This window comes from Phoca vitulina, unplaced genomic scaffold, assembly GCF_004348235.1.
Source record: "Phoca vitulina isolate PV1807 unplaced genomic scaffold, GSC_HSeal_1.0 scaffold38, whole genome shotgun sequence".
Lineage (NCBI taxonomy): Eukaryota > Metazoa > Chordata > Mammalia > Carnivora > Phocidae > Phoca > Phoca vitulina.
Genome location: NW_022589741.1, coordinates 7476339 through 7492770, shown reverse-complemented (window position 1 = coordinate 7492770; position 16432 = coordinate 7476339). Strand labels below are relative to the sequence as shown.

The window sequence follows — 16432 nt, the reverse complement described above, 5'->3', positions numbered from 1 at the left end:
AAAATTTAATTGTTTAATTTCATCAAAAAGCTTTTTGGGGGGGTCTTGGTTGAGAATATTCTGAAATGTTATAGGATTTGCCTAAATTAAAACACATTGCACTCATTTCAGGTCAATATTTCAGGCAGGCAGCATTTTTTTTTACAGGCCATTTTTCTGCATTCTTTTGCATCTTCATTGGGTTGTGAAGACAGTGTCCAAAATAAATGAATAAATCCCCAGTACATATTTTCATTCTTTCTGTATAGGCAGTCCCTACTTTGCATGTACCGTATTAACTGAAACTCTTGCATATCTGAACTGTGTTCTTGCTTTGCATGGTTCCCCATGAAAAGCGAGGGTTGCTTATCTACACAAGTTTTTTATGAAATGTCTTTCTTAAAGAGTGCGTTTTTCTGTCTTTAGGCTATTAGACCAGCTTCCGAGAGCCAATGTTGTTCTCCTAAGGTATCTTTTTGGGATATTACACAATATTGAGCAGCATTCCTCATCCAATCAGATGACTGCATTTAATTTAGCGGTGTGTATTGCTCCAAGCATTCTTTGGCCTCCTACTTCCTCCAGCCCAGAACTAGAAAATGAATTTACAAAAAAGGTAATGAAGTTTTTCATTTTTATGCCCTGGGGGACTGAGTTCCCATTTTGAACCTCAAATTCAGGGTATTAATTCTGAAAGATATTTTCTTAAATAACTTAAATACACCTCCTTATAAATTTGAGTGTACTGAGTATTTTATCCTATTCTGGATAGGATTTCTTGAGCAAAACAGAGATAGCAGTTGGGTTACTTCTCTTTTACCTTCAAGGAGGCAAAACACTATGACTGACTTAAACCTTAGAGTTATATAAGAAAGCAGATGATATGATTTAATAAAAAAGGACTCTGGACTTAGACAAGCCATTCCTCAGCCCCACCACTTGCCAGATGTACAATCTTGGATGCAATTAGTTCTGTTGATCCAGTTTCCTCATCTAAAAAATGGAGGTGGTGATGATACCTAGTTCATACTGCAGTTATTTGAAATCCCACCCCTCTAGTGCCTGGTAGTTAAGAGGGGGCTTAGGAATATTAGTTCCTGTGGCTCCCAACACTCTGCCTGATCCTTCGCCTCAGCTACTGGGGCAAGGAACCTAAGGAAACGTTCCACTGCATTTCAGTGGAGGCACAGAGCTCCCGCGTAAAATCTTACCTCCACCCCCACCTTCTCCATGGAGCCTAAGGGAAGGAATCACATAGGTAGAGACTAGTGAGGCAAAATGCAAGTTTTCTCTCTAGCTGTCTCCCTACTTCACAGGAAACCCACAGAGGATGCCCACTTCCCACGCTATGACAACTGCCTTTTATATATGAAACACATTTCATAAGTCTTTACCTAATGATACTTCATGAATTTTAATAAGAAAGTTTATTTCTTTACCCCAAATGCCCTATAGAGAATACTTTGTTAGCCTAATTTTATTTCATTTTTTTAAAATTTTATTTATTTAGAGAGAGAGCAGGGGGAGGGACAGAGCTGGAGAGAGATAATCTTAAGCAGACTCCATGCTGAGTGAGGAGCACAATGTGGGGCTCAGTCTCACGACCCTGAGATCATGACCTGAGCCGAAATCAAGAGTCAGATGCTTAACCGACTGCATCACCCAGGGGCCCCAAGTTACCCTAATTTTGAAGATGTAGCATTAGTATAAAAAAATGTTAACATTGAGCTAAGGCCACAAGAAGCTTTAGTCCACCAATTAAAATTAATATCTACACCCAAACTACTCTTGCAAGTATCATAGTTTTTTAGGGGGAACTGTTTTGTATATTTTTAAAGCAGACATGAATTTTTCTCAGGATTCTTTTTCATTTTTGGTAAAATCAGGAACTATATATGAAATGTGCTTTATAGACATTCTATATGGAAAGTAGCACTTTGTTTTTGTCCTTTTTTGTGCAGGTTTCTCTGCTTATACAATTTCTGATTGAAAATTGCTGTAGGATATTTGGAGAAGAAATCACTTCCCTCTTGGGACAGGTTTCAGTGAGATGTGATACTAGAGAGAATGCCTCAGGTATTGTGAATAATTGGATTGGTTTTTGTGAGAAACAGACATGTGCCTGTGAAAATGCTGGGACAAGTGTCCTGGGGCCTGCCACAGCTCAGTCAAGGAAACCTCTGACTTCAGTCATGGGCCTAGGGTTTCTGTTCCTCCTTGGATGACCTGCTAATAGGTCAGGTCATGTTAACACAGTGGTGGGGTTAAGAAATGTGTAAGATGAGGTCCAAAACTTCCAGAAGCATCAGATGGTATGTTTTTAACCTTTTTTTAAATAAACCTTTACAAGGATCCCTAACATATATAGTAGAACTTCTGTGGCTGAAACTAGAGTAAGAAGTCCCTGAAGAAGTAGAGGCAGGGCTTGGTCTTCTCCCCCCTTCTCCTTCGAGTGGCCCCCGAGACACTTCAGCCTGCTGCGAAACAGTTTAGAAACAACTAGCACTGTGGGGCCAGAGGGGATTTTGAAACCATTCAACCTTCCAGAATATGAATTCCCAGACCACCAATTACTAGTTATCTTTGACCAATTATTCTTTTTTTTCTTTTTTTTTTTTACTTAAATTCAATTAGCCAACATATAGTACATCATTAGGTTTTGGTATAGTGCTCAATGATTCATTAGTTGCATATAACCATTTTTGCCACTGAACATCAATATCTTCATCTATAAATATGGGTAACCATAATGTCTAACTTTTATGGTTGTTGGAAAGATTAAATAAAGTAGTGAACATTGAAGAGCTTGGGTTAGTAAATGATTCCTCTGAGACCAAACCATGTGTGCTCACCCACAGTCATGAACCTGCATATACCTCGCATTCATTCCTTTATATTTTGTACCATTTCTTGTGGTCCTTATTGCTTTGAGGAGATCTTAATTAAGAAAGCCTATTTCTTCGGGAACTGAGATAAATTCAGTATATAACTCAACATATTTTTTTTATTCTGGGAAGACTGAAAAAGATCCTTTCTAAGAGTAGGAATCTGAACAATCTCCATAAAAAGAAAATTAAACTAAGTACCATAGATTGTTTTTTTTAAGGCAGCATGTATTTTTGGTAAGCAAAAATGTTAATTGTGGTTTGATTTTTTGACAGATATCTCTTGCTTCCAACTGAATGACTCCTCCTATGACAGCTTGGAAAATGAGCTAAATGAGGATGTTGATGCTCCTTGTAGTGACTTCGTAAAGAAACTTGGTCAGGGTAGCAGAAGCATGGACTCTGTATTAACCCTCAGTGACTATGACCTCGACCAACCTGAGGTGGAAGGCCTTTTAACCCTGAGCGACTTTGACTTGGACCGTTCTAAAGATGAAGACATTCAGATGGAACGGCCTCATGAATCCAAGCCAGTGAACATTGCAGTAGTGTACGCAAAGGTCCCACTGCACGATCATGCCAGGGCCCCATCTGGCATGAGCACACCCAGCTACCTGTCCACAGCTGCAGCAGATGTTCCGAAAAGCCTGAGGCGACACCGACGCTGCTCAGAGCCCAGCATCGATTATCTAGATTCTAAGCTTTCCTATCTCAGGGAATTTTATCAGAAAAAGCTACGCAAGTCCAGCTGTGATGCAGTTCTCTCACAAAAAGATGAGGATTATCTGAAGCAGAATCAACCCCTCCAGGAAGAGGGTAAGGCCTATTTTAAACAGAGTTTAGTCGCAGGCACTGATACCAAGAAAAATGCCACTAATAAAAGTGTTAAGAAGAAAAGCTTATCTGGTAATGAAGGAAATCATGTGAAACTTTTTTCTAAATCCAAGCCGGTGGCCATTTCTGTGGCATCTTATAGTCACATATCCTCCCAGGATCATCCCAGGAACCAGCCCTTTGGTGCAAATGCATCTGGATACTCCCCACCGAACACAGCAGATGCCCTCAAGGGTTCAAGGAGGCCCCGGCGCTGCTCGGAGCCCGACATGGATGACCAGCACTGCAGACTGACCTATCTCAGGGGGATTTATTCAAAGAAACAACATAAAACTAGCTATGAAGCTGGTCTCTTGCATGGAGAAGAAGATTATCTCAAGCGGCACAAGTCACTGCAAATGGAGGGGCAAAAGCTCATTAACCAGAGTTTGGTCATGGGGATTGAGGTGGGCAAGAGTGGTAGCACAAACCAAAACACTGAGAAGGGTTTACCCCCAAGATTAAACATCTGCCCAAGGACTAGCTATTCCAGCTTGTCCTCCCCAGGAACTTCCCCATCTGGCTCATCAGTGAGCTCCCAAGACAGTGCTTTCTCTCAGATTTCTGAACACTCTGTGTTTACCCCCACTGAAACTTCCTCTCCAATAGATTGCACTTTTCAAGCTCAAAGAAAACAAGAAGAGCTTTCTTCTGATTTTAGCAATTCCAGCCTCATTTCTGCAACTCCTGGTCCCTCATCAGGGCAGGCCAGCAGCCGCCTGGCTTATACGAAAAAGGATACTGTAGAATGGCATTCACAAATACATTCTGTAACTCTTCACCCAAGCACATGGTTGAGAAATGGTGTGGCCAGTTTGAAAAACTGGTCCCTCAAAAAGAAGGTAAGGGCATCCAGACCAGAGGAAAAGAAAGTAAGTTTTCTAAAAGGACCCATGGAGCCACCTCCACATGCTCCTGGTATATCAGAAGCCAACCCAGTACAAGAGAGGCAGAAAGACACGCCCCAAAGGGCACCTGAAGAACTTGGAACTGTGCAAACAGCCCAGTGGTACAGTTCTTACCCCAGCCAGGACTCAGAGAGACACTGTAGGTCTCCATTCAGCCTAGTGGAGGACAGACTCAAGCTTTGTGTGAAGTCACACAAGGATGGAGAGAATAGTGAGCAGTGCTCTCCTGGTACTCTGCCTTGTAAGAGATCCTCACCCAGCTCTTTGTCTGTGGATGATCTGTCCAGCCCAGACGCAGAGCCTACAGTGGTTGGCGATACTGGGGACCAACATTTAGCCAAAGACATTTAACCACAGTAAGAATGTGATGTGTATAAGGACAGAGACAAGTCTAAGAATCTGATGTCTACAAGAACAGAAACTGGGCTAATAGTGATATAAAGACAAGATTATTATGACCCCTTTGTATAAATACATGGGATGGGTAGCATAAGGATAATCACTGCTAATACTTAGGACAACAAAAGAATTCTCTTTATTGAGACCATTTGGCAACAAGTTTAGACTAAAAAATTTCATCACCTGTTTGGAGGCTTTTCCTTATTAAGAGCCTGGGATCGGTCCCGTCATGTGTTTTTAGAGGTATTAGCAGAGAGCCAGAGAAAACATCTTCTGTAGAGGAAACATGCCTTACATGAGATTAGTATCCTGAAAAGGCCAGGATATCATAAGTGAAGAATAAGGACTGTGGAGAGAGGGGAAGGGTGCAGAGAAACATACACATTCCATGGAATGTTTTCAATAACTACGCAAGAAAAATGCCACTAATCATTAAAGTATTAAAAAAAAAGAAAGCATGTCCAGTATTGAAGGAAATCATGTAAAGCGCTTCCCTGAATCCAAGCTAGTAGGCATTTCTGTGACATTCTATAGTCATATGCCCTCACAGGAAGATTCCAGGAATCAGCCCATCGATGCAGCTAGAATGGAATAAACTAGAATGATTCAACAGCCATGAGTATCATAGTTTATTTGTTGGTTGTGTTCATTGATTTATTTTTCCATTGGTGTTCCACTGCTCTGCAAAGGCTCCAGGACATAGAGCTCTGAGGAGAAAGAAGGAAAGGTTGCTCATTCTGATATCCTTTTCAGAGGTGCCTGTGCTAGGGACATTCTCCAGAAATGCAACTTTTCCTATTAGAAGGTGACCTCCTGACAGCATTCGTTATCCTAGTGTGGAGGAAAAGATCGCCACACCAGTCCTTTCTCTGTTACACGAAGTTGTTGCCAACATGTGACCAAAACATGGCTCCTCTTTGCTGAAAAATGTTTTTCTACAGCCCTGCCTCTTAGATTAGCAAGCCAGAAAAATTACTGATAAATTGTCCCTTTTCTGATTGTCATTGGCAGTTGAGTAATTTTAAGTTGGCAGGTTTTATAAAGAGTCACAGAATGGAACGCCCACCAAAGCAGCAGTCGGGCCTTCTCAGACAGTCATTGGCTTTGGATTTTCTCACTTCCAGAAGTTTTACGTATTTTTGTCCCAGATGATTCATGGTTTATATTCCATTAGTTTATCTCATATCCATGAATACTTCTCCCCTCTCTTGCCTTAAAGATTATACCAGTATATCCCCTGGGTTATCTCCATGGATTGGTTAGGCCTCACCAGCCAGTAAGGAGGGATAGAATCAGGAATGGATGTGCGTCTTCCTTCATTGTAACTACTTACTTATAAGAAGTTGCTTAGAACCCATTTGGCCTCTTTAGTTCACCATCAGATGGACCTTTCTCCCACAAACTAACTTATACCAAATTATTTTTCTTGGCCACTAGAAAACTTTCATGTCAAATGTTCTTTCCCTGTTGTCCTAAAGGTTGCATTTTTCAGTTATAGAAAAAATAATGTTTTCTGTAAAGTAGAAGTCCTTTCAGTATTAGCTATAATGCTACCTACCTCTACGGGACATGGCCCTGTTGGCCCTAAGCATTGTAATTAACTCTCAGAACTCTGTATCCAAAGAGCTCCTTCATGACACTGGCCATCTCAGTCACAGATGTGAAGTAGATGTTACCTTATAAACAGCCACTCCTATATTTAGACTCCTGAGTGTCCATATGCATCTTTTGTGGTATAATATATAAAGGCAACAGGGATTCATTCCTCTTACCCTTAGGGCATACTACTGTCGGAACTGCAAGATGTGAAAAAAGTTCTTACGGCTTGGAGTGTCTTTCTGGAAGAACTTGTTTCTCCACTTAACAAAATAATAGTTCTCTCCTTTTTTTCTTTCATATGGTTGGGTAGAAAATTATCCACCCAATTTGAAGCATAGAAGAAAATAGATGCTGAGGTTTTCCATAACCATTCCTATTCTCTGTGTTCCCTTAGATACTCCTGTAATACTTAATGTGAATAGTTTGTTAATATTGCTGTAAAGTATTATATTGTATGATTGGAAGACAGACTACGTGTCATTTTATTATACTCTGTCAATCTATAATATATTAGACTGATGCTTTATCTAAAATGCTTTGAGTTTGTATAATATATCTTGACAAATTTTACTACCATATGTAATGTAATAAATGTGTATTTTTGTACTTGCAGAAACTGCTGCTAACTTTTAAAGTTGTTTGGTTTTCGAAGCACTGATAATGGATATGTATGAAGTCCATGCTGTCTATTAAATAAAAAAAAAAAAATTCTGTAGCATTAACAATCCCATCAGAGCAATATTGCCCTTTTGTAGAATTGTTTTAGTTAATGAACCCAGTTTCTGCTTCACATTGGAAATTTTATAAGATGTATTTAATATTGAATTGGAACTTTGAACTTCTAGTCATAGACCCTGGTCAGTCTTTCTAGAAAAAGAGGGGTTTTTTTTCTTTTATATTTTCCTAATCTTATCATTTACCAAACAAGTCATGCTTAGGCATTATGATTTCATTTTGCTCCTAGAATCAGATATAGTCTATATTCTCATATCAAGAGAACCATTAACTCAGTTTGATTGATTGTATGAGATTCTCTTATCTAAATTTGACCAGAGTACCCAGTTGACCCCAGGCACGTCCAGATATCCCAAGGTGTCTGGATTCAGACACCCCAACACATCAGTACTTCCAAAGTCATATAAACTTACTGAATGTTACTGGTTTCTCATGACTGTTGCATATTTGCCTTCTCGAAATTCATTGAGGTTCATTCTGTGTAAGTTTAACCACCATTTCAAAGAAATTCAAAAATCATAAACTACCTTAGTCCCGAAAAAGTGATTTGCTTTAATGGAACACTGAAGACTAGCAACTCCACTGTCAGAAATGTCACTGATTATATGTGGGCAATGTACAGAAACACTGATGTTAATTTCTCTATATATTTTACAGAAATACAAAGATACTTTCGCTGCTAAAAAAGAGTCTCAATCAACTAAAAACACTGGATTCAAGGAATTATCTCACTTTGTGTTTTTCTACCTTTCATGGCATGACATTGAATTGAAAGGATCTAACGTGTCCTTGAACCACTGGCATATTTTGTCTGTTGAAAAGAAACTCTATTATGTATCTTAATCAAAATTATGGTAGTGTTTAACTGGTATTTTCCTACCTGGTCATGTTTTAATGGCTTGAGAGGAAGTCTTTGAAAACTGCGTATTTCAATACAAAAAAAACTGAATAATAAAGTTAGGTAAAATGTTAACTTTCTTTAATATCTATTCTGGTTATCAGGATATCTCATAAGCTAAGTTTCCTGCTGAAAGGAAGAGTTCTCTTGAGTTCTGTGCTGTCTGCCCCAAGTATGAGTCCTACTCATTTTCTGAGCCACCTGTGAGTATAAATCCTTCCATCTTTACTGTTTGTGGGTTTTTTTAAACACAGTGAACTCCTTGAGTGTCAGTTCTGCATAATGTCAGATGTATGGTAGACTTGGCAGAAGGTGTATAATTGGGAAAATTTTGAAGTCCCAAAGAAACATACACAGAGGATGGTATCAGATGTATATTGTTCCTAACTTTGTATAGGACGTGTTCTCATTGTGCATCGTGTGTCCGGGGCATACATACATATTTAGATAGTTCGAAGTGTTTTTCTAACTTATTTAATTTGTTAGGGCAAAGTAAATACGTTTTCTGGAGTTTGGTTTTATTTTACATGACAATATAAAGTGCAGATTTTGGAGACATTAATATTTAAATATTATTTACGTATAGGTTTGATTTTAAATTACAGTAACTTGGAATCAAATTTAGAACTTCTTGCAGCTTCTTGATCTGCTATGAAGAGTGAATAAGTTGCCTAAAAACCTGTAGTTAGGAGGTAGTCCCATTTCTAAGCAAGTAAAATGTATGGTATAAAGAAATACTCTTCCAAGTCACAGGGGCTGTGATTGTTACTGCCTAAGATTTTCAGAAAGAAAAGAAACATTTTATATCTTTGTTCAAGAATGAGATGACTGAGAAACAATTATCAAAATACATGAATTCAGAGAAGCTTACCACTTGTAGGCACAGCAAATAGAGGAGGAGGAAAGCTATAGATGAGCTAGCTAATTCAAACAAGAAACTGAAATCACAAGGAGTTCAAACAAAATTGAAAAGAGGGAAGGAGCATGTCTTGGGGAGATGAAGGTGTTACAAATGATATAAATGCTATTCAGGCAGTTTAATTTTTATTACCAGGTACCATTCTAGACCCTAGGGATACAAGGTAACAAAAAAACAGATTGTTTCTGCCCCAGGAACTTTAAACAACTAAGGAAAAAATTGGGCTGTGTAGAAGAAAGTTAACGTTAATATTCACTGGGCACTTGCGTGCTCTGCTAATCAATGCATTATTTCATTAATGCTCACAGTAGCCCTACATGGTGAGTACATTCAGCTAGAGCCCCATTCTGACCCTAGGCTCTTTTTTCTCAGCCTTTCACCTTAAAATAGGGATGATAATAAAACTTCCTGCATAATAAAGCAGACTAAAGTTGTATACATGAGAACCAATCCAAACTCTACTAAGTTATAGAAACGGCTAGATATCTCTAATATAAAAAAATAATAACCCAGTATTGGAAATAATTCAGAAAGCTATGACAAATAAAAAAAATAATTGAGCTAAAAATTTGTTCCAGAGAAAGTGGTGTAGACTTGTGTCTCCCATCTCCTCCCCACTAAGTACAACTACAAATCCTGGAAATAATACAAAAGACAACCAAAGGGGAATTCTAAATGGTGGTAAGAGGAAGGTGAATTGGTTCAGAACTCTACGACTAGAGAAACAACAATAACTGAGCATCTTATCTCCCCTCATCCAAAAGAAAAAGGAGACCAAGACCTGACCTTTCTCAACCTAGCAACAGAAGACAGCCCAGATATGTGGATTTTCCCCCCTGATCAATCAGAGTACCTCTGACACCTTTAGGTAAGCTAGACGCCACCAGCAAGTGGGATAGATGAATGCCCCACCAATAATAAGTGGCCAAGGGGAGAGTTATCCTTTCCTGCAGCCTGAAATCCCCCCTTCCCTGCTGGGAGATACCAGAACGGCCAGGCAACAACAGAAAGAGGACCCAGTCAGAACAAGCAGCTCAGCCTGGGAAACATCTTTGCCCCAGCAGGTATAAGACTCCCCTCCCCACACAGACTCTGAGACAGCCAGACAGCGTGGACAGGAAGCCTCTATCACAAAAAGCACTGAGCCAAGGGAACGTAAGGCCTGAGGGACAAAGAGGGTTCTCTGGCTGAGAACAGAGCAAAATAGCACCACAGAGTCTCTGAAAATTAAATGGTCCATGGGCCCACAACCCCTGAATATAGGTCAGGACCTGTGGGGTAATAACAAAAGACCCAATATTTGTATCATTGGAGTTCAAAAAAGAGAGGGTAAAGCTGAAATAGTATTCAGAGAAATGGTGGCTGAAAATGGCCCAAATTTGATGAAAGACACAAATCTGTATATTCAAGAAGCTGAGTAAAACCCAAACTAGATAAAAGTGAAAAATACACCTTAATTAAATGTTTAGAAACCAAAGACAAAGAGAAAGATCTTGAAAGCAGACAAAACTGACACCTTCCTATAAGGGAACTTCCACCAATTTTCAGATTTATCATTTGAAACCACAGAGACCAGAAGAAAGTGACACATTCTACAAGTGCTGAAGGAACTGTCAACCCAGAATTCCATATCCAGTGAAACTATCCTTCATGAATTAAGGGGAAATGAGGACATTCTCAGATGAAGGGAAACTTTTAAGAATTTGTCACTAACAGGTATACCCTTAGAGGTTAGCTAACAGAAGTTCTTTACACAAAAAGTAAATGCTAAAAGATGGAAATTTGGAGCATCAGGAAGGAAGAAAAGACAACAGAAAGAAATAAGAATACTTAATGATACACTATTCTCATGAGTTTTATAAGTCATATTTAATGCCTGAAACTAAAATTATAGCATCATTTGATACTCAAGAGAGTTTTATAAGTCATATTTAATGCCTGAAACTAAAATTATAGCATCATTTGATACTCAAGACAATGATATTTAAAAGTGGGAAAAATAAAAGGACTTATATGGAAATGATGTTCTCATACTCAGTTGAAGTGGTAGGATGTTGATACTAATGAAATGGGATACTATGTATGTGTATATTGTAATACTTAGAGCAACTACAAAAACTATATATTTGGAAAGCATATCTCTCTAAAACACAATAAATAAATCATGATGGAATTCTAAAAAGTACTTAACCCACAGGAAGGCAAATAAAAAGGAACAAGAACCAGAGTGGGGAAAAAAAAAAAAAAACTCAAAACAAATAATAGAATGGCATACTTTAGGTCTAACATATCAAAAATTACCTTAATTACAAATGATCTACATATACCAGTCAAAAGACAAAGATTGACAGAGTGGATTAAAAAATAAAAAAACTACCTAACTGTATCCTATGTACAAGAAACTTACTTCAAAGTCAATGTCATAGGTAGGTTGAAAGTAAAGGATAAAAAAGATATACCATGCAAATTGATCAAAAGAAAGCAAGGGTGTCTATATTAAAATTGGGGAAGGTAGACTTCAGAGCAAAGAAAATTACCAGAGACAGAAAGGGACATTATATAACAATAAAAGGCTCAATCCACCAAGAAGACATCACAAGCCTAAAATGTGTATGCACAAACAACAAAGCTTCAAAATATGTAAAGCAAAAGCTGATTTAACTAAAAGCAGAAATAAATAAAAACTGTTGAAGACTTCAGTGCTCCTCTCTCAGCAATGATAACTCATCAGTGCCATGAACCAAAAGGTTATAATTGGTATTTATAAAACACTTCACCCAACAGCAGCAAAATACACATTCGCTGCAATTGCCCATGGAACATAAATCAAAATAAAACCGTAAAACCAACATCAACATTTTAAAAGAATTAAAAAATTATACAGAGTATGTTTTCTGAGCACAGTGTAATCAAACTAGAAATCAATAAAAGAAAGATAACAGGAAAATCTTCAAACACTTGGAAACCTAAAAACACACTTCTAAATAATCTATTGGTAAAAAGTTCAGTTCAAGGGAAATTTTTCTAAATCCTAGAACTAAATGATAATGCCTATCAAAAATATGTGGGATACTGGGGTGCCTGGGTGGCTCAGTCGTTAAGCGTCTGCCTTCCGCTCAGGTCATGATCCCAGGGTCCTAGGATCGAGCCCTGCATCAGGCTCCCTGCTCAGCGGGAAGCCTGCTTCTCCCTCTCCCACTCCCCCTGCTTGTGTTCCCTCTCTCGCTGTGTCTCTCTCTGTCAAATAAATAAAGTCTTAAAAAAAAAAAATACATGGGATACTGCTAAAGTAATGTTGAGAAAAATTTCTAAGACTGAATGCTTACATCATAAAAGGAAAGATCTTAATAAGCTAACTTCCTACTTCAAGAAACTAGAAAAAAAAGAGTAAAATAAACCCAAGACAAGCGGAAGGAAGTGAGAAGGATTAGAATAGAGATCTGTAAAACTGAATAAAGGAAACAATAGAGAAAATCAATAAAACAAAAAGTTGATTGGAAAAATTAGTAAAATCGATAAACCTCTATTGAGACTGATGGCAAAAAAATTTTTAAAAAGAATATAAATCACCAGTATTAGAACTAAAACAGGATATCATCATTGATCCTGTAGTCATAAGAGGATAATAAAAGATTACCCCAAGTAATTTTTACATTCGTAAATTTGACAACTTAAAAGAAATGGAAAAGTTCCCCAAAAACCACAAATTACCAAACTTCAGCCAAGATCAAATAATATGGACATTCTTAAAATCATTAAATAAATTGAATTCACAATTTAAAAGCTTCTGAAAATAATAATAAATAAATACATATACAAGCTCCTAAAGAAAAAACTCTAGGCCTAGATGGTTTCACTGGAGAATTCTAACAAACATTTAAAGAAAAATTAACACCAATTTACATCATGTCTTTAAGAAAATAGAAGGGAACACTTTCAATTCATTTATGAGGCCAGTATTACCCTGATAAGGAAACCAAACAAAGCCAGTACAAAAACAGAAAATTACCGACCCATGTCACTCATGAGCTTAGATGCAAAAAACAAAAAACTTAGCAAACCAAATCCAACAGTGTATAAAAAGAATTAAACAATATAATCAAGTAGAATTATTTTCCAGGTATGTGACATAGTTTAACATTTGAAAACCAATCTATATCTATATCAACAAGCTAAAGATGGAAAATCACAATATATCAATTGACACAAAAACATTTGACAAAATTTAACACCCATTTGTGTATTTTAAAATTCAGCAAATTAGAAGAAAATTATCTCAACATCTACAAAAGGTCTACGGCTAACATACTAAATGATGAAAGATTGCTTGCTTTTTCCTAAGATTGGGAACAAAGCAAAGATGTCTGTTCTTACTCCTCTTATTCATCATACTACTATAAGGCATAGCCACTGGGATAGGGCAAGAAAAATTTTTAAAAATACCCAGATTGAAAACCAAGAAATAAAACTATTTGCAGATGATGTGATTGTCCACATAGAAAATCCCAAGGAATCTACCAAAAAAAAAAAAAACCCTCCTCGGACTAATAACTGAATTTAGCAGGGTCACAGGATACAAGATCAACACACAAAAATATTTTCACTTGTATATGCTATAAATATGCAGAAAATAGGGGTGCCTGGGTGGCTCAGTCAGTTAAGTGTCTGCCTTCTGCTCAGGTCATGATCCCAGGGTCCTGGGATGGAGCCCCACGTCGGGCTCCCTGCTCAGCGGGGAGCCTGCTTCTCCCTCTCCCTTGCTTGTGCTTTCTCTCTGATAAATAAATATAATCTTAAAAAAAAATAAATATGCAGAAAATAAAGTTAAAAGTAATATTATTTATAATCACTCCGAATTAAATAGATAAAAATCTAATGAAATATGCATTGGATATGCATTCTGCAAATTATAAAATGTTGGTGAAATTCTGGTGAAAGAAATCAGATAAGACCTAAATAAATGGAGAGATGCAGTGTTCATGGTTGGAAGACTCAACGTGGTAAAATGTCATCTCTTCCCAAATTGATATAGAGGTTTAATGCAGTCCCAACCAAAATCCCAGAAAGGACTTTTGTAGACATAGACTTCTTCTCAAATATATGAAAAGGCAGAGGCCATAGAATAGCTAAAATATTTTCAACAGAAGAATAAAGTGAGAGGGATCACTCTATCCAATATTAAGACTTACTCTGTAACTACAGCAATCAAGACAGTGTGGTATTGGTGGAAAGATGGACAAATAGACCAGTGGAACAGAGTAGACCTGCACAAATATAGTCAACTGATTTTCAACAAAGTGTGCAAAAGGAATTCAGTAGAGATAGGGTAGCCTTTTCTACAAAAAGTGTTGGAACATTTGGACATCTAAAGGTAAAACTAGAACCTCAACCTCAACCTAAACTTCACGTCTTATACAAAATGGATCATGGACTTAAATGTAAACTTTAAAACGTAAAACCTGGGCGCCTGGGTGGCTCAGTTGGTTAAGCGACTGCCTTCGGCTCAGGTCATGATCCTGGAGTCCCGGGATCGAGTCCCGCATCGGGCTCCCTGCTCGGCAGGGAGCCTGCTTCTCCCTCTGACCCTCCCCCCTCTCATGTGCTCTCTCTCTCTCTCATTCTCTCTGTCTCAAATAAATAAATAAAATCTTTAAAAAAAAAAAAATAAATAAAACGTAAAACCTTTAGTTAAAAAAAAACAACAACAAAAAAAACAGGTGAGGATCGTTAGGATCCAGGGATAGGTATAAAGTTCTTAGATTTGACATTAAAATCATGATCTATAAAAGGAAAAAATTGGACCTCATAAAAATAAATTGAACTTCACCAGAATTAAAAACTTGTGCTCTGAAAGAACATGTGAAGAGTATGTGAAGCTATAGGCTGGGAGGAAATATTTGCAAGCCATATATTTGACAAAGGACTAGTATCTAGAATATATAAACTCTCAAAACTCAACAGTAAAATTTTTTTTTTAAAGTCTGGTCTGACATGTAAGGAGTTTGAAAGTTTTCTTCACAACAGGAAAAAAGCTGAACAAACAAAATCAACAGTTCTTCTCAGATCCATCAAAGAATGGAGATCATAGGGAAAACTGCTGCCCCCAAATTTAGAGAGATAGGCAGGTGGATACAGAGAAGGGCAGCTTACCAGAGCAGAAGCCCAGAAACAGAAACCCTTCTTGCTGGAACCAGTCCTGAATCAGAAAACTTACATTGTAATTGACATATTGCTGGAGGCTCAGTGTAGACAAGTTTGAGAGTTAAAAGCTCCGGGGTGCCCAGTCTTAGAAGACCACCACATTTTTGTGAGTTTTACTAACAGGAGCCCTACCAGGTTCTCATGGTAAAGATCAGAAAAAGATCTCTCGCACAGGTGGAGTTAAGATGGAGGAGTATGCCCGGCAGCCTTGCCCTTGGCGAATTGTAGATGATTGTGGTGGGGCCTTTAGGATGGGTTCCATAGGTGGCGGGACTCTCAAGCAATCAAAGGTTTTTGCAATTCTCCAGTGGGAGTAAACCACAGACTATGAGGGAGTTTGGCAGCTATTAAAACCAGGGCTCTGCAATTGGGAGATAGCTTTACAGTTTGGGGAGGTTTGTTTTCCACTATTGACTGCAGTCTGGTTCAAATCAGAGGGAAAGAAGATCCCTGGCACTCCATCACAAGTGGTGCCGTAACAGGAGCCATACTGGCAGCAAGAAATGGACCAGTGGCCATGGTTGGGTCAGCCACGATGGGTGGCATTCTCCTAGCTTCGACTGAAGGAGCTGGTTTCTTGTTGACAAGATTGGCCTCTGCACAATTTCCTTGTGTCCTCAGTTTGCAGGAGACCCTTCAGCCCAGTTACCATCCTCCCTTTTGGGAGACTATCAACAATACCAATAGGACTTCTTTCCCAGGATTACTTTAACAGAATGAGCGGTAGTTCAAGAAGGCATTTGAGAAGGTAAGTTACAGTCTGTTTTTAAAACCATAGGTGGGACAGCTAGGGCCAAATAGGCTCTGAAGAGGCACTCAGCTCTTTTTGCCATTTAAAGGAACATGGCGGGAAGAGACAGATGTTAAAAGATAATACATTTATTTATTCACACTTGGGTTGCATTTGTATTAAAAATAAATGTCTATTATCTTTATAAGAAAATATAATAAATGCTTAGAAGACAAAGGACCAGAGGGCAGACAACAATGAAATGTAACCATCATTTCCTTGGGAACTTCTGCTTGGTTTTATGTG

The 16432-nt window shown here is 38.2% G+C and overlaps 1 protein-coding gene and 1 pseudogene across 1 annotated transcript in view; both read left to right on the top strand.

The window, feature by feature from the left end:
* ARHGAP20 (Rho GTPase activating protein 20) overlaps positions 1 to 16102 on the top strand; it is a 136211-nt gene extending 120109 nt beyond the window's left edge. Inside the window, exons 11-14 of the mRNA XM_032427730.1 lie at positions 406 to 595; positions 1941 to 2055; positions 3141 to 8479; positions 16018 to 16102. Coding sequence (XP_032283621.1) covers positions 406 to 595; positions 1941 to 2055; positions 3141 to 4996 — 2161 coding nt within the window. The 3' untranslated portion in view covers positions 4997 to 8479; positions 16018 to 16102. The remainder of the gene's footprint in view (positions 1 to 405; positions 596 to 1940; positions 2056 to 3140; positions 8480 to 16017) is intronic.
* On the top strand, positions 15188 to 16083 carry LOC116647022 (annotated as a pseudogene).
* Positions 16103 to 16432: the final 330 nt, after the last annotated feature.